The sequence below is a fragment of the Heptranchias perlo genome, chromosome 4 (genome assembly GCF_035084215.1).
Source record: "Heptranchias perlo isolate sHepPer1 chromosome 4, sHepPer1.hap1, whole genome shotgun sequence".
Taxonomy (NCBI): domain Eukaryota; kingdom Metazoa; phylum Chordata; class Chondrichthyes; order Hexanchiformes; family Hexanchidae; genus Heptranchias; species Heptranchias perlo.
Window position 1 is genome coordinate 63,273,304 of NC_090328.1, and position 19,177 is coordinate 63,292,480.

The 19,177-nt window shown below is 43.5% G+C and overlaps 1 protein-coding gene across 2 annotated transcripts in view; it reads left to right on the top strand.

Annotated features, from left to right (window-relative positions):
* srfbp1 (serum response factor binding protein 1) overlaps positions 1-19,177 on the top strand; it is a 186,133-nt gene that overhangs the window by 125,622 nt on the left and 41,334 nt on the right. The window contains exon 4 of one of the 2 annotated variants that reach the window (XM_067983019.1): positions 5,257-5,328. The exons of the other annotated variant lie outside the window; for it this stretch is intronic. Within the exon in view, the coding sequence (XP_067839120.1) occupies positions 5,257-5,328 (72 nt within the window). The remainder of the gene's footprint in view (positions 1-5,256; positions 5,329-19,177) is intronic. 2 annotated transcript variants of the gene reach the window in all.

Sequence of the window (19,177 nt, forward strand, 5' to 3'; positions counted from 1 at the left end):
AGAACAAGCAGAGAGCGGGTACGGTAGCATAGAGGTTTATGTTACTGGACTAGTAATCCGGAGGCCTGGATTAATAATCCAGAGTCATGAGTTCACATCCCGCCACGGCAACTGGGGAATTTAAATTCAATTAATTAAATAAAAATCTGGAATTTAAAAAATCTAGTATCAGTAATGGTGACCATGAAACTACCGGATTGTCGTAAAAACCCATCTGGTTCACTGATGTCCTTCAGGGAAGGAAACCTGCGGTCCTTACCCGGTCTGGTCTATATGTGCCCTCTGAAATGGCCTAGCAAGCCACTCAGTTGTACAATCTCGCTACAGAAAGTCACAGTAAGAATAAAACCTAGCATATACATGCAAACCAAGCCCAGTCGACCCTGCGACGTCCTCCTCACTAACATCTGAGGACTTGTGCCAAAATTGACAGCTGACCCATAGACTAGTCTAGCCTGACGTAGCCATACTCACAGAATCATACTTTTCAGCCAATCTCCCAGACTCTTCTATCACCATCCTGGTGATGGAAGGACAGAGACCCACCAGAGGTGGTGGTACAGTGGTATACAGTCAGGAGGGAATGACCCTGGGAGTTCTCAACATTGACTCCGGACCCCGTGAAATCTCATGGCATCAGGCCAAACATGGGCACGGAAACCTCCTGCTGATTACCACCGACCGCACTCCCTCAGCTGATGAATCAGTCCTCCTCCACGTTGAGCAACTTGGAGGAAGCACTGAGGGTAGCAAGGGCACAGAACGTACTCTGGGTGGGGGACTTCAATGTCCATCACCAAGAGTAGCTCGGTAGCACCACCGACCAAGCTGGCCGAGTCCTGAAGGACATAGCTGCCAGACTGGGCCTGTGGCAGGTGGTGAGCGAACTAACACGAGGGAAAAACCTACTTGACCTTGTCCTCACCAATCTACCTGTCGTAAATGCATCTGTCCATGACAGTATTGGTAGGAGTGATCACCGCACAGTCCTTGTGGAGACTAAGTCCCGTCTTCACACTGAGGACACCATCCAACGTGTTGTGTGGCACTACCACCGTGCTAAATGGGATAGATTCAGAACAGATCTAGTAGCTCAAAACTGGGCATCCATGAGGCGCTGTGGGCCATCAGCAGCAGCAGAATTGTATTCCACCGCAAACTGTAACCTCATGGCCCAGCATATTCCTCACTCTACCATTACCAACAAGCCAGGGGATCAACCCTGGTTCAATGAGGAGTGTAGAAGAGCATGCCAGGAGCAGCACCAGGCATACCTAAAACTGAGGTGCCAACCTGGTGAAGCAACAACAGCATGCTGAACAGCGGAAGCAACATGGTATAGACAGAGCTAAGTGATTCCACAAACCATGTATAAGATCAAAGCTCTGCAGTCCTGCCACATCCAGTCGTGAATGGTGGTGGACAACTAAACAACAAACAGGAGGAGGAGGCTCTGTAAACATCCCCATCCTCAAAGATGGCAGAATCCAGCACATGAGTGCAAAAGACAAGGCTGAAGTGTTTGCAACCATCTTCAGCCAGAAGTGCCGAGTGGATGATCCATCTTGGCCTATTCCAAGATGTCCACCATCACAGAAGCCAGTCTTCAGCCAATTTGATTCACTCCACGTGATATCAAGAAACAGCTGAGTGCATTGGATACAGCAAAGGCTATGGGCCCCGACAACATCCCGGCTGTGGTGTTGAAGACTTGTGCTCCAGAACAAGCCATGCCTCTAGCCAAGCAGATCCAGTACAGCTACAACACTGGCATCTACCCGACAATGTGGAAAATTGCCCAGATATGTCATGTCCATAAAAAGCAGGACAAATCCAATCCGGCCAATTACCACCGCATCAGTCAACACTCAGTCATCAGCAAAGTGATGGGAAGGTGGGTCGACAGTGCTATCAAGCGGCACTTATACACCAATAACCTGCTCACCAATGCTCAGTTTGGGTTTCGCCAGGACCACTCAGCTCAAGTCCTCATTATAGCCTTGGTCCAAACAGACAAAAGAGCTGAATTCCAGAGGTGAGGTGAGAGTGACTGCCCTTGACATCAAGGCATCATTTGACCGAGTGTGGCACCAAGGAGCCCTAGTAAAATTGAAGTCAATGGGAATCGGGGGGAAAACTCTCCAATGGCTGGAGTCATACCTAGCATAAAGGAAGATGGTAGTGGTTGTTGGAGGCCAATCATCTCGGCCCCAGGACATTGCTGCAGGCGTTCCTCAGGGCAGTGTCCTCGGCCCAACCATCTTCAGCTGCTTCATCAATGACCTTCCCTCCATCATAAGGTCAGAAATGGGGATGTTCGCTGATGATTGCACGGTGTTCAGTTCCTTTCCCAACCCCTCAGATAATGAAGCTGTCCGTGCCCGCATTCCGCAAGACCTGGATAACATCCAGGCTTGGGCTAATAAGTGGCAAGTAACATTCACGCCAGACAAGTGCCAGGCAATGACCATCTCCAACAAGAGAGAGTGGCTACAAGAGCAGGTCAGAGGCTGGGTATTCTGCGGCGAGTGACTCACCTCCTGACTCCGCAAAGCCTTTCCACCATCTACAAGGCACAAGTCAGGAGTGTGATGGAATACTGTCCACTTGCCTGGATGAGTGCAGCTCCAACAACACTCGAGAAGCTCGACACCATCCAGGACAAAGCAGCCCGCTTGATTGGCACCCCATCCACGATCCTAAACATTCACTCCCTTCACCACCGGCGCACAGTGGCTGCAGTGTGTACCATCTACAGGATGCACTGCAGCAACTCACCAAGGCTTCTTCAACAGCACCCCCCAACCCTGCGATCTCTACCACCTAGAAGGACAAGGACAAGGGCAGCAGGCACATGGGAACAACACCACTTGCACGCTCCCCTCCAAGTCACACACCATCCCGACTTGGATATATATCCCCGTTCCTTCGTCATCGCTGGGTCAAAATCCTGGAGCTCCCTTCCTAACAGCACTGTGGGAGAACCTTCACACTGACTTCAGCAGTTGAAGAAGGTGGCTCACCACCACCTTCTCGAGGGCACTTTGGGATGCCAGCGATGCCCACATCCCATGAACAAATAAAAAAACAAAATTTCTAGTTGTTGTCCTAAGTTTTGGTGAGTTCTCCTTCTGATATGTGAACATAGTAGGATGAAACTTTTTACTACCTCATGATGTGACTTTCTAAATCTGTGAAACATTTTCTCATATGCTGTCAACCATTGCTTCAGATGAGAAAGCTAAGAAGATCTGCTGGTTGTCTTATGGTCCTAATTTTCATTATTCAGTATTTTATGAACTATCCATAACTGTGTACATCGTAGAGATTGTGAACTTTCCTGTGCTATTGTGCCTGAATTCGGGCAGGATAGCAGTGTAAACAGAGGGAAATTGGGATGTTGAAGTCTACCGCCACCTCCCCAGCCCGACCTCTATTTCCTGCCTCTGCTAGCTGCTGCTTCCCTGCACACCATGTTCAAATGCTGGCGAGGGGGTGGGACTTGGGTTCCTGGCTGATTTTCTTCCTCTTTGTCCATCTTCATGTCAGTCCCCAGGACTGCCTGGAGAAAGATGGTGGTAGGCCTCAGGTAGCAGCAGGAATGCCACGATTTCTGCTAACGGAGGGCAGATTTGGCGAGTCTGGCAGAAGTCCCGCTCCACCGTTACACCACCCCAAAAAGGAAAATCCAGTCCTACGTATCCCAAAATGATACAAATTTGGCAGGTGCTTTTTAAATGTAATTTATTTGCTGTAAAGGAATATTCATCAGTCTACCCTATCTACTCATGTAGATGATTCACTCCACACTCATCAACTTGCTTCAAGATCATATGTTGCCAGTGTACATACCTTCAATTCTGTTCACAGTACAGAGGTTAAATCACTACACGTAGACTTCCAGGCCTTTGGGACAATGAAAACAATTTTTTTGGACAATGTTTTTTTCAATTCTTTGGAGACTGACTGAAGTTCCTTTGAGCACTATTTTTAGTGCACTGGTTAACGCAGTGCATAAAATTCCTATGTATGCTGTTTTAACAAGGTCATTAACCTGCAGTTAGCAACTGTTAAGATACCACTTAAGTTAATTTCAAACCAACAGTTTATTCTTGTCTATCAAAAATCCAACCAACAGCTATCATCGCTTACTTTTGAAGACTCCACTCCTCGTCCTCCTTCATCAGTTAACATTCTTACCTCTACTGTCTCCTCCTGCCTTTAATATCCTTCACTATCTCCCAATCACTCTGCTGTTCCACAGCTCTGAGCCTACTTCCATTGAGTCTAATTTCTGATGTTTATTTTACCAAAATGCATGAACTCACAATTACTGACATTGAATTCCATCTGCCACTTCTTAGCACATTCTCCAACTTATCAATATCCCTGTGCAGCTTCCTGTGGTCTTCTAAAGAATGAACTATACCTCCTATTTTGATATCATCTGCGAATTTCAACCCCACTCCCTCTAGGCCTGTATGCAAATCATTGAAATACACAGTGAACAGAAGTGGTCTGAGAACTGAACCCTCTGAGACTCCACTATTCACTTCCACCCACTCTGAAAAGCTTCTCTTTACTCTTATGCTCTCATTCTCCCATTTTAAATCAGGGTGTCATCCTCCGTATCCCTTAATCTTCTCTTGTAATGTCCAGTGTGGTACCTTGTCAAAAGATTTCCTAAACTTCATAAACACTACATCCGCTGCATTTCTCCCATCAACCTTGTCTATTATCTCCTCAAGGAATTGTGTGAGGTTTGTCAAGCATGACTGTCGCTTTTGGAATCCATACAGGCTACTTCTAACTATTTTCTTTTATCCACATGCATGGTAGTTTCATCTTTAATTAAAGACTAAAATTTTCCCTACCACAGATGTTAAGTTAACAGACCTATAATTACCCAGATTAGCTGCAGCTCCCTTTTTAAAAATAGATACTACATTGACCACTTTCCAGTCCTCCAGCACACATCCACACTCAGTAGAGCCCTGAAATGTAAATTGTATTGATGTCCATCACCAAGAGTGAATAAAGAAACTATTTTAATCACCCTTAGTAAATTTGAATGTGCTTATAGTATCGACCCTGGAGACTTCAGCCAAGGCCTTATGGAGAGGATCTGTTGTATTTTTATTACAGTAAAAGAGATGCATGTTGTAATGACAATGGAGTTTCATAATCTAGTGTTTTACTGTAAAGACTATAACAGTTTTAAAGACAAAACTAAAATGTATTTTATTTTTGGCATAGGATTTGAAACCAGATTATGTTTCAAAAACTGCACTTCAGAGAAACCTCAACTTTGAAAAAGTCTGCAAAAAGGTAAGACTTCTGAATAAATGGAGCTGTTCATGTTGGAAAAAGTGCAATGATCCGATGTGTGTCTATAAATTTACGAGTTTGTGCATATATTTAAAGGGCAACAAAACTGAAAAAGGAAGACTTGCATTTATTTAGCGTCTTTCATGACCTCAGGACGTCCCAAAGCACTTTACAGCCAATGAAGTACTTTTGAAGTGTAGTCACTGTGGTAATGTAGGAAATACAGCAGCCAATTTGCGCACAGCAAGGTCCCACAAGCAGCAATGTGATAAATGACCAGCTAATCTGTTTCTTTTTGTGTTGTTGGTTGAGGGATAAATATTGGACGGGACTCTGAGGAGACCTCCACTGCTCTTCTTTGAAATATTGCCATGGGATCTTTTACATCCGCCTGAGAGGGCAGATGTAAAGCACCAAATATGGGGCAGAGTAGATTCTCACACAGATCAATACCCCGATTCCTAAGTCACAATACTTGGGGGAGGTATTAAGGTTATATCAAGTGGGAGGTTTTGTTGGGATTGATTGAAGTGTGCCTCCCAGCAACAGGCTGAGAGGGATGGGGGGATGCCTAGCATGAGGTTATCCATTCGGCAGTTGGAGGAACTGGATCTTCTACTTGGAGAAGAAGAAAAACAGAAGCGATTTCAGCCCTCGGTTTTAAAAAGAAAGTGCAACGGTCATCTCTCGATAGTTTCTTCCCTTTGCTGCTGAAGGTGCTGCCTCCTCGCTGGAGTACAGTTTCCACGGCTCTTTGGGGGCCTCTGGTACCTCGCAGCAAGTTGGCCATTCCTCGTGTTGGGAGCTGAGACAGTTGAAGGGCATTGCAGTCAGACCAATTGCATCACCTACCTGGTACCCACAATGCATTCACGATCCAGCAAGTAATCACTGGATAGCAATCATGAATGGAAACCTTGCCTGATTTTCTCCAGCCCCCGCCCCCAACCTGGTGAACTGTCTTACTACGTTACTCACATTTTCCCCTCAATTTAATTACTCTGATATTTTCCTTCTCCCCACTCAATACCCAAGAAATCTCTGCCCCTAGAATAAGAACGTAAGAAATAGGAGCAGAAGTAGGCCATCTGGCCCCTCGAGCTTGTTCCACCATTCAACAAGATCATGGCTGACCTTTTACCTCAACACCATTTTCCTGCACTGTCCCCATATCCCTTGACGCCTTTAATATCTAGAAATTTATCAATCTCTGTTTTGAATGTACTCAATGACTGAGCTTCCACAGCCCTCTGGGGTCTTGAATTCCAAAGATTCACCACCCTCTGAGTAAAGAAATTTCTCATCATCAGTCCTAAATGGCCTACCCCTTACTCTGAGACTGTGACCCCTGGTTCTAGACTCCCCAGCCAGGGGAAATGTCCTCCCTGCATTTACCCTGTCGAGCCTTGTAAGAATTTTGTATGTTGCAATGAGATCACTTCTCATTCATCTAAACTCGAGTGAATACAGGCCTAGTCTACTCAATCTCTCCTCATACGACAATCCCGCCATCCCAGGAATCAGTCTGGTGAACCTTTGTTGCACTCCCTCTATGGCAAGTATATCCTTTCTTAGGTAAGGAGACCAAAATTGCACACAATACTCCCGGTACGGTCTCACCAAGGCCCTATATAATTGCAGTAAGACATCTTTACTCCTGTACTCAAATCATCTTGTAATAAAGGCCAACATACCATTTGCCTTCCTAATTGCTTGCTGCACCTGCATGTTAGCTTTCAGTGACTCATGTACAAGGACACCCAGGTCCCTTTGAACATCAACCTTTCCCAATCTTTCACCATTTTAAAAAATACACTGCATTTTTGTTTTTCCTACCAAAGTGGATAACTTCACATTTTTCCACATTATATTCCATCTGCCATGTTCTTGCCCACTCACTTAGTCTGTCTATATCCCCTTGAAGCCTCTTTGCATTCTCCTCACAACTCACACTCTCTCCTAGTTTTGTGTCGTAAGCAAACTTGGAAATATTACATTTGGTCCCCTCATCCAAATCATTGATATAGAATATGAATAGCTGGGGCCCAAGCACCGATCCCTGCGGTACCCCACTAGTCACTGTCTGCCAAACTGAAAAAGACCCGTTTATTCCTACTGTCTGTTAATCAATTCTCAATCCATGCCAGTATATTACCCCCAATTCCATATGCTCTAGCTTTGTTCACCAATCTGCTATGTGGAACCTTATCGAAAGCCTTCTGAAAATCCAAATATACCACATCCACTGGCTCCCCCTCATCTATTCTACTAGTTACAATCTCAAAGAACTCCAATAGGTTTGTCAAACATGATTTCCCTTTCATAAATCCATGTTGACTCTGCCAAATCCTATTATTATTTTCTAAGTGCCCTGTCATCACATCCGTTATAATAGATTCTAGCATTTTCCCTACTACTGATGTCAGGCTAACAGGTCTGTAGTTCCCTGTTTTCTTTCTCCCTCCTTTCTTAATTTGCTACCCTCCAATCTGCAGGAACCATTCCAGAATCTATAGAATTTTGGAAGGTGACAACTAATGCATCCACTATCTCTATAGCCACCTCTTTCAAAACCTTGGGATGTTGATCATCAGGTCATTGGGATTTATCGACTTTTCAATTTTTTGTAGATTATGTCACAAAAGACAGATTAGTTCAACCATGAACTCTGGCCAGAAAAATATGAGTGAGTAAAAGATCCAAATAGTTAATGCAAAGAGGGAGTTTGACTAAGAATGGGTATGGTAGCATAATAGTTATGTTACTGGACTAGTAATCCGGAGACATGAATTCAAATCCCGCCACAGCAGCTGGGGAATTTAAATTCAGTTAATTAAAATAAAATCTGGATTAAAAAGCTAGTATCAGTAATGATGACTATGAAACTACCGGATTGCCATAAAAACCCATCTGGTTCACTAATGTCCTTCAGGGAAGGAAACCTGACGTCCTTACCCGGTCTGGCCTATGTGTGACTCCAGACCCACTGCAATGTGGTTGATTCTTAACTGCCCTCTGAAATGGCCTGGTAAGCCACTTGGTTGTAAAATCCTGCTACAAAAAGACATGATCACTGATGTGCTTCATCTAAAGGAACTTCAGAAATCAAAACCTAATTGACAGGAAGTGGAAAGTTGTGGTCTGGAGCAATATCCTGTGGTGCTAAACTTCTATTATGTTGAATCCCTCTCAGTTGCATAACTTTTAATATTTATATAATTAAAACTCTTGTGTTTAGCTTATGTCTATAGCATTGCTCCTCTCAAAGGCATTGCACTTCAAATGCATCATGTGTCTGTAGCCAAAGAAATCCTGATTTGCTCAAATAACTACTGAACGATTTGCAAATTAAACTACTACGCTGATTGGCTCAGATATCCAATTTGTTCACTTTTAGCCAATTGAAGAAAGTTCCATTCACTAGGCAGGTAGCAAAAGCTACCAATTAGCAATGAGTAGCAACAGCAACAACTTGCACCTTTTAATGTAGAAAAATATCCCAAGATGCTTTAGGGAGGTGTGAGGAAAGGGCGCTGAGCTAAACGCAGAGAAATTAGGAGAGATAACCAAAAGTTTGTTCAAAGAAGTGTATGTTACGGAGGGTCTTGAGCAGACAGTAGACAGGCATTTAAGGAGGAAATTCCAGAGAGCGAAACCTAGGTGGCTGAAGGCATGGCTGCTAATGGTGAGGTGAAGGAAGGAGGGGGAACACAAAAGGCTGGAATCAGAAGAAAGGGGAGGTCATAGGGGTATTGTAGGTTAAGGAGATTGGGAATGGCGAGGCCATGGAAGGATTTAAACATAGGGATAAGAATTTTAAATTTGGAGCTATTGTATGCCTTTGTAGACAAGGGTGTTAAGCAAGTGAGACTTGGAGCAGTTTAGGATACGAACGGCAGAGTTTTGGATGAGCTAACATTTGTAGAAGATGGGAGGCTGGCCAGGACAGAACTGGAGTAATCTAGTTTGGAGGTGATGTGTAAGGGTTTTAATGGCAGATGTAGGTATAATGGCAGTTGATGTTAAAGGTTCAAATAGATGGTTTGTGTGATGGAGGGGGTATGGGATTGGAAATTCAGCTTGGGGTCATAGTACACCGATGTTGTGAACAGTCTGGTTCAGTGGTTTGGGAAGAAAACTATAACACAAACTCCTAACTTATTTATTTCAACAGACCCTGCTGCCTTTTCCATAACCTTGACCTCATAGACTCCTGACTTTTGGTGCTGTACTTGTCTCAACTTTTGGATCCATGCAGACATAGCCCAGAACCCAGCCCTTCCAGCCAGCAATAATAATTGATGGCACTATAATGTAAGCAGCCCACAGTAATAATAGATGCAAGTAAAAACTGCTTCCCGACAATATATATTGTAATAATTATAAAACCGTGCATAGCCAGTAATAATAGAAGAAAGACAGACTTGCACTTATAGCACCATTCACGACCTCAGGACGTCCCAAAGCGATTTACACCAATGAAGTACTTTAGAAGTGTAGTCACTGTTGTAATGTAGGAAATGTGGCAGCCAATTTTGTGCACAGCAAGGTCCCACAAACAGCAATGTGATAATGACCAGATAATCTGTTTTAGTGATGTTAGTTGAAGTAGAAATATTGGCCAGGACACTGGGGAGAACTCTCCTGCAGACATAAATAAATACAGATAAGAGTGCACAGCAAAAATAATAATACAGCCAGACCAGCAACCCCAGACCTGCCTTATTCTAGCCACAAACTCTAGCCTCCTGCTTAATCCTAGCACCCGAGCCTGAGTGAGAGATGAGATCATTTATGTGGCTGTCAGAGGTATGGAATCCCAGATCTATCTGGTAGGTGAGACGAAAAAGAGAGAACATGAAACATACAGAAGACAGAAGGTACCGAAAAGCCGAATGAGGGAGAGAATATGCTAAAAGCATATAGAACACCAGAGCTAAATAAAGAGAGATTCGAAGAAAAAAACAGGCATACAATAGAGAGTAGGTCAGCGCAAAGGGAGAGTAAATGAGAGAGCCAGAGATCATCGTGAAAGTTTGAGAGAGGCATACAGGGAAAAAATGGAAAATAAACAAAGGAAGGCGGGAAGACAAGTCAACAGCTATAGAAAAAGAGATGCAATTTTTTGTAAGCATTGCAATGAGAGATCAACTGTCTATATTCCATTTCATGGTATAACAATCCAGTAATTATGATACAAAGTATCTTCTGACTTACCCTGAATAACACTACAGAAAATGCACTGGTAATTTCTTAGATATATAACTTGATATATTATTCAAACACAATATTAGGTTTATTACAGTATTCATAATTCTTGCACTAATGTAACTTGAAATCATTTTCAGATTATGGTAATTTTTTTCATGTAGTTTCTGATTTTTGGTTTATTCCATTGGTGCCAGAGCAGTCACTGGAGATTGCTTGTAGTATTCCTTCTACCTTTGAAACAATTTGACAGCATAAATGTATAGTCACATAAAGCTACCTCTTATGACTGCATTGGTCTGCTTTGTTGCCATTAATTATGAGGATTTAAATGCAAAATATTTGAAGTCAAAGGAAACATTTATATTATTTATAAGTGAGCTGCTTTTACACTCTTTGTAATATTGATGTAAGCTCTTTGAATGTGTTAATAAACAAGATGCTTATTGGTATTCCTCCCAACTACTGGGAATTTCCTTTCCATTACGAGTTTTTCTGTGCACATCTAGGAGCAGGAAAACGATAGGAATAAATCAATTATGAATATGAAGTTTAAAGGACAGCATTGCAGGGATGTGGGCATCGCTGGCAAGGCCAGCATTTATTGCCCATCCCTAATTGCCCTTGAGAAGGTGGTGGCGAGTGCCTTCTTGAACCGTTGAAGTCAGTGCGGTGAAGGTTCTCCCAGCGCTGTTAGGTAGGGAGTTCCAGGATTTTGACCCAGCAACGATGAAGGAACGGCAATATATTTCCAAGTCGGGATGGTGTGTGACTTGGAGGGGAATGTGCAGGTGGTGTTGTACCCATGTGCCTGCTGCCCTTGTCCTTCTAGGTGGTAGAGGTCGCGGGGTTGGGAGGCGCTGTTGAAGAAGCCTTGGCGAGTTGTTGCAGTGCAATCTGTGAATGGTACGCACTGCAGCCACAGTGCAACAGTGGTGAAGGGAGTGAATGTTTAGGGTGGTGGATGGGGTGCCAATCAAGCGAGCTGCTTTGTCCTGGATGATGTCGAGCTTCTTGAGTGTTGTTGGAGCTGCACTCATCCAGGCAAGTGGAGAGTATTCCATCACACTCCTGACTTGTGCCTTGTAGATGGTGGAAAGGCTTTGGGGAGTCAGGAGGTGAGTCGCTCGCTGCAGAATACCCAGCCTCTGACCTGCTCTTATAACCACAGTATTTATATGGCTTGTCCAGTTAAGTTTCTGGTCAGTGGTGACCCCCAGTTGCTGTTGATGGTGGGGGATTCGGTGACTGTAATGCCATTGAATGTCAAGAGAGGTGGTTAGACTCTCCTTGTTGGAGATGGTCATTGCCTGGCACTTGTCTGGCGCGAATGTTACTTGCCACTTATCAGCCCAGGCCTGGATGTTGTCCAGGTCTTACTGCAAGTGGGCACGGACTATTTCATCATCTGAGGGGTTGTGAATGGAACTGAACACTGTGCAATCATCAGCGAACATGTAGTCCTGAGTTGTAGCTTCACCAGGTTGGCACCTCATTTTTAGGTACGCCTGGTGCTGCTCCTGGCATGCTCTTCTACACTCCTCATTGAACCAGGGTTGATCCCCTGGTTTGTTGGTAATGGTAGAGTGAGGAATATGCCAGGCCATGAGGTTACAGATTGTGCTGGAATACAATTCTGCTGCTGCTGAGGGCTCCCAGCGCCACGTGGATGCCCAGTTTTGAGCTGCTAGATCTGTTCTGAATCTATCCCATTTAGCACGGTGGTAGTGCCACACAACACGTTGGATGGTGTCCTCAGTGTGAAGACGGGACTTCGTCTCCACAAGGACTGTGCGGTGGTCACTCCTACCAATACTGTCATGGACAGGTGCATCTGCGACAGGTAGATTGGTGAGGACGAGGTCAAGTAGGTTCACTCGTGTTAGTTTGCTCACCACCTGCCACAGGCCCAATCTGGCAGCTATGTCCTTCAGGACTCGGTCAGTAGTGGTGCTACCGAGCCACTCTTGGTGATGGACATTGAAGTCCCCCACCCAGAGTACATTATGTGCCCTTGCTACCCTCAGTGCGCCCTCCAAGTGGTGGTCAACATGGAGGAGGACTGATTCATCAGCTGAGAGGACGGTCATCAGCAGAAGGTTTCCTTGCCCATATTTGACCTGATGCTATGAGATTTCATGGGGTCTGGAATCAATGTTGAGGACTCCCAGGGCCACTCCCTCCTGACTGCACTGTCACTCTAGTTGGTCTGTCCTACCAGTGGGACAGGACATACCCAGGGATAGTGATGGAAGAATCTGGGACATTGGCAGGGTATACTGGGCTTGGTTTGCCTTTGTCGTGTCCAGTGCCTGGTGGTCTGTCCGGTTTTATTGTTAGTATGACTTTTTGTAGCAAGATTGTACAACTGAGTGGCTTGCTAGGCCATTTCAGAGGGCAAGTGAGAATCAACCACCTTGCTGTCATATATAGGCCAGACCGGGTAAGGACGCAGGTTTCCTTCCCAAGAGGACATTAGTGAACCAGATGGGTTTTTATGACAATCCAGTCATTTCATGACCACCATTACTGATACTAGTTTTTTTTAAATTCCAGATTTTATTTAATTAATTGAATTTAAATTCCCCAGCTGCCGTGGTGGGATTTGAACTCATGACTCTGGATTATTAATCCAGGCCTCTGGATTACTAGTCCAGTAACATAACCACTATGCTACTGAAACCGGTATTAAGTAACTTACAATATCTTTAATTGACCGCAGTCTTGAAGTTGTTTTTAAAAACTGCCATAAGCATTGCAATCTTCAGTTGTGTGCGGTTCAAAAATATTTGAACTACAAATACCGTACTTATATTAATCTTTCTTGGTACTACAATTATAATCTGGTGAAAAAAAGTTATTTTGTAAAGCTGTTTACAGTTGCTGTGCATGCAATGTCTAAACAACCCTATGGTACCATGCATATACTATAGGAGAAAGATGTGCTGAAAGTGAAATAAGCAGCTAGACGATTGGGCTCATGATGTTGCACAGATTCTGTAAATATGTAATGTCATGTGACCCAGAGATATGTGCTGTAAATGCTTTCGTAAGAACAGGAGTAGGCTATTCAGCCCCTCGAGCCTGTACCGTCATTCAGTTAGATCGTTACATAATGACCTCCTCAAAAAATTCAACTAGATTAGTTAGACATGACCCACCCTTCACAAATCCATGCTGACTCTCTTTGATATCTCAAACTTGTCCAATGCTCAGTCTGTTTCAACTCTGCCATTTATTTTATATTGTATTGACTGCATCAAATGGCACATTATTTGATTCAAGAAACTCACATGACACTTGGCTCAATGTGTAACTTTATTAGGTCTTAAGTCCACCCTAACTTTACTAAGCATTACATTCATAGGTTACAATTCTATGGCACCTATTGTTTGCCAAGTTATGAGCCTTCTAGCCACTGCATACTCACAACTCTGGACACCTCGCCCTGGTTAGAATCCAACTCCCAATCCAAATCCTGTTCCCTCTAAGTGCTAGCTAACTAATCTGCTCCCTCTCCTTTATACAATCATTCTTGTTATCTTTTTCAGCCAGCTGTGGCGCAATGACTTCCTTTCACAACATGGAAGTAGACCTATAATTATTGCAAAGGCTTCATTCTTATCTGAGCTTTCTCAAAGTTGTGGACTGAATTAATTTCTTTCTTTGTCCACTAATTTCTATTACTCTGCTACTTAACCTTATCTTTCAGTTCTAGCTGATTTGCTCAAAAACATGTTTTCCCATTTTCTAGCTGGTTGTATGTCAAACATTACGTGACTGTCTACATGTCTTAACTCGAGGTAACTTCAATTACCTTAATGCTAAATACTAAATACAAACACATTTGTTTTCCAACATATTCTGTATTTGGAATATGCTTTAAATATGAGCGATGTTTAGGTAGGTTTACACAGTGGCTTTTTTTTGCTGTTCATTAGATGAATTCCCTCAGGATAATCATTTATTGGGATAATTTAGGCAATGCAAGCTGTATTAGGCAATCTTTTTTCATTTAAACTGTTCACACAACTATAAGGCTGAAATTGTGAGGTTCAGTTCCTGGTGCAGAACCTCACTCGGTGCAAACACAGGTCAGTGTTCGGGCTATGATCGCCCTAGTACTAAAGCTGTAATTTTCTGACTCAGAATTGCTACTAGCAAGACTCCACTCTGGCACAAAGCCTCACATGTTTGTCAGATTGTATATATAAACAGTGTTTTCTTAAAATTGGATGGTCTTTTTTACAGTACTGTAATCAGGGCTTGCGTTGTCTGAAGGGGAAGGTTCACATAAGAAATAGGAGCAGGAGTAGGCCATAGGCCTCTCGAGCCTGCTCTGCCATTCAATAAGATCATGGCTGATCTTCGACCTCAACTCCACTTACCCTCCTGATCCCCATATCCTTTGATTCCCTTAGAGTACAACACAATAAGTACAATGCAGAGTTAAGACCATCCTTAAATGCATTTCTGAAAATGGGTAAAGCAGGATATAGACCATTAGTTCTGTCAACCTGTTTGCTTCTAGACGAGCCTCACTAAGCTCGAGAGATGGTTTCTTACTCCTATCGTTAGGAAAATTGGAAAGTTGATGGAAACCAGTTTCACCATTTCAAGCAAGTTAATAATCAGTGACTGTAATGCTCTTGATTTTCATTAGAAGGAATATTCAGCCCCAAATCAACTAAACCATTTTCTTACATTGTGTTCAATGTTTTAAAATGATACTGGATTCATGCTAATTTCCAGAATGTGGCATCCTTTTTGGAATTTCTGCAATTCCTGTCCCCATAACCATTGATAACTATATATAGAATACAGTATAATAATTTTGACAATATAGGTTAGCACTTTATTGTTTAGTCATTTGTTAATTCAGATTAAATCTTATAAGAAAATATGGTATGTGGGAAGGGATATAACTGCCCAGTCAAGAACACAGACTTGTTCCCGAGTCTGTAATCCCATTGCTTTGTAACTGGTTTTATGAAGTGTGCAGAAATGCCTCGAGTGACACACAATTTTCTTTTTCTTCTTGTGGGAATGCACTTGGCCTTTTCTCAGCATCCTTTTCTAATGGCATGACTGAGATTGGGAACTTGCTGAATGGAAAATCTCAGGCGTAAGTCTGTGTCTTATCACCTTGTGCCACATTACTGTGTTACTGAGATAATTTCTCTCAAAAATTATTAATTGCTATGAAATTATCTGTATAATGAAGTGCTGCTGTGTGAACATTTCCATGGAAAATGGAATGTTATGACAGGGCATCACTATTATGAGCACTAATCGCAGCGATATTACAGTTAGTGGGTTAAAGCTAAAATTGACTTTTTTTTAAAAAGTCATCTGATTAGCATAAATCCCACTTTCAATAAAGGAAAATTGGATGTCAAATTTAGTAAAAAAAAAGTATCTCCCTTTCAGTAATGGTAAACAGCTCTAAAGTTAGCCTGACCATAAATCTATAGTGCAATTCCGGCTACCCAAATGATCATTATGAGAGTCACACCCCATCCACTGACATAAATGCTCAACACGTTGGCTTATTTTGAACAGTTGCATATCGTTGACAATCACCATCTGTTTCTTATTTATTTGTTTGAAAGAGGCTTGTGTTTTTTGTGGGTTATTTCCCCCAACGTTAGGATTTATCTAGCATAGCAAACTTTTCTAGAGTATAAAAGAAAGCTCTAATTGATTGCCATAGTAATGATGGATCATTACTCAGTAGCTTTTGTTTGTTACTTTGAAACATGTTTCAAGCATGACTAACACTTAAGCTTCAGAAAAGTCTCCTGCTAGTCGTCATAAATGTATCTAATTCGAACCTTTCCATCAGTTATAAATTAAAAACACCAACCCAGACAAGTTGATGCAGTTAACTGATTTTGGCTGGTGAAACCCAACTGTACATCATCTTCAGCTCTTAACATAGACATTTTTCTTAGAAGTACGATGATCCAGAGAGACTATTGACAGGAACACTGGACCAATCCATCATAAAAATCCCCAGTAGCGGTTCAAGGAATGGGAATCTGGCATAAAATTAGACATGTATCCCATAGGTAGAACACATGTTTGACATTCACCAAAAATAATGCTTTTACTCCAAACCAAGATATGCCTCTGCACCATTTTTAAGACAGTGAGGTTCAACCCAATGTCAGGCCACAAGTTGACCATCGTACTAATTATACATTTTTCTTTTACACAGCAGATGTTTACCTGGTTTTGCTAAGCAGTTATAATAACAATAGCAGATCAATATATACGGGAAAAGGCCATCCAGCATCTGCTGTTTGTAATCCATTTCTTTGGACCATTGCTACAGCTGCTCTTCCCAGTACTGATGTTAATGTGCTATTTTATAGTTTACTGTGGAACAAGCTTCTATCTTTCACCTCGTATCCAAGAACCTGTCCAGTTTCTCTCTTTTTTAATCAGTTTAACATTGTAAACTTTCACTGCACCAGGTCACAGAATGTACTCTGGGTGGGGAACTTCAATGTCCATCACAAAGAGTGGCTCAGTAGCACCATAACTGACCGAGCTAGCTGAGTCCTGAAGGACGTGGCTGCCAGACTGGGCCGACCGAACCAACACGAGAGAAAAACCGACATGACCTCATCCTCACCAATCTACCTGTCACAGATGCATCTGTCCATGACAGTATTGGTAGGAGCGACCACCGCACAGTCCTTGTGGAGACGAAGTCCCGTCTTCACACTGTGGACACCATCCAACGTATTGTGCGGCACTACCGCCGTGCTAAATGGGATAGATTCAGAACAGATCCAGCAGCTCAAAACTGGGCATCCATGAGGCGCTTTGGGCCATCAGCAGCAACAGAATTGTATACCAGCACAATCTGTAACCTCATGGCCCAGCATATTCCTCACTCTACCATGACCAACAAACCAGGAGATCATCAACCCTGGTTCAATGAGGAGTGTAGAAGAGCATGCCAGGAGCAGCACCAGGAGTATCTAAAAATGAGGTGCCAACCTGGTGAAGCTACAACACAGGACTACATGCATGCTAAACAGCGGAAGCAACATGGTACAGACAGAGCAAAGCCAATGTATCAGATCAAAGCTGTGCAGTCCTGCCGCAACCAGTCGTGAATGGCGGTGGACAATTAAACAACAAACGGGAGGAGGAGGCTCTGTAGACATCCCCATCCTCAATGATGGCAGAGTTCAGCATATGAGTGCAAAAGGCAAGGCTGAAGCATTTGCAACCATCTTCAGCCAGAAGTGCCGAGTGGATGATCCATCTCTGCCTCCTCCCGATATCCCCACCAACACAGAAGCCAGTCTTCAGCCAATTCGATTCACTCCACGTGATATCAAGAAATGGTTAAGTGGACAAGATACAACAAAGGCTATGGGCCCCGACAACATCCCGGCTGTAGGGCTAAAAACTTGTGCTCCAGAACTAGCCGCGCCTCTAGCTAAACTGTTCCACTACAGTGACAACACTGGCATCTAGCCGACAATGTGGAAAATTGCCCAGGTATGTCCTGTCCACAAAAAGCAGGACAAATCCAATCCGGCCAATTACCGCCCCATCAGTCTACTCTCAATCATCAGCAAAGTGATGAAAGGTGTCGTCAACAGTGCTATCAAGCAGCACCTGCTCACCAATAACCTGCTCACCGATGCTCAGTTTGGGTTCCGCCAGCACCACTCTGCTCTAGACCTCATTACAGCCTTGGTCCAAACATGGAGGAAAGAAGTGAATTCCAGAGGTGAGGTGAGAGTGACTGCCCTTGACATCAAGGCAGCATTTGACCGAGTGTGGCACTAAGGAACCCGAGTAAAATTGAAGTCAATGGGAATCAAGGGGAAAACTCTCCAGTGGCTGGAGTCATACTTAGCACAAAGGAAGATGGTAGTGGTTGTTGGAGGCCAATCATCTCAGCCCCAGGACATTGCTGCAGGAATTCCTCAGGGCAGTGTCCTAGGCCCAACCATCTTCACCTGCTTTATCAATGACCTTTCCTCCATCATAAGGTCAGAAATGCGGATGTTCACTGATGATTGCACAGTGTTCAGTTCCATTCGCAACCCCTCAAATAATGAAGCAGTCCAGGCCCGCATGCAGCAAGACCTGGACAACATCCAAGCTTGGGCTGATAAGTGGCAAGTAACATTTGCGCCAGACAACTGCCAGGCAATGACCATCTCCAACAAGAGAGAGTCTAACCAGCTCCCCTTGACATTCAACGGCATTACCATTGCCAAATCCCCCACCATCAACGTCCTGGGGGTCACCATTGACCAGAAACTTAACTGGACCAGCCACATAAATACTGTAGTTACAAGAGCAGGTCAGAGGCTGGATATTCTGTGGCAAGTGACTCACCTCCTGACTCCCCAAAGCCTTTCCACCATCTACAAGGCACAAGTCAGGATTGTGATGGAATACTCTCCACTTGCCTGGATGAGTGCAGCTCCAACAACATAGGAATATAGGAACAGGAATAGGCCCTTCAGCCCCTCGAGCCTGCTCCGCCATTTGATAAGATCATGGCTGATCTGTGATCTAACTCCATATAACTGCCTTTGACCCATATCCCTTAATAACTTTGCTTGCCAAAGAGCTATCTATCTCAGATTTAAATTTAGTAATT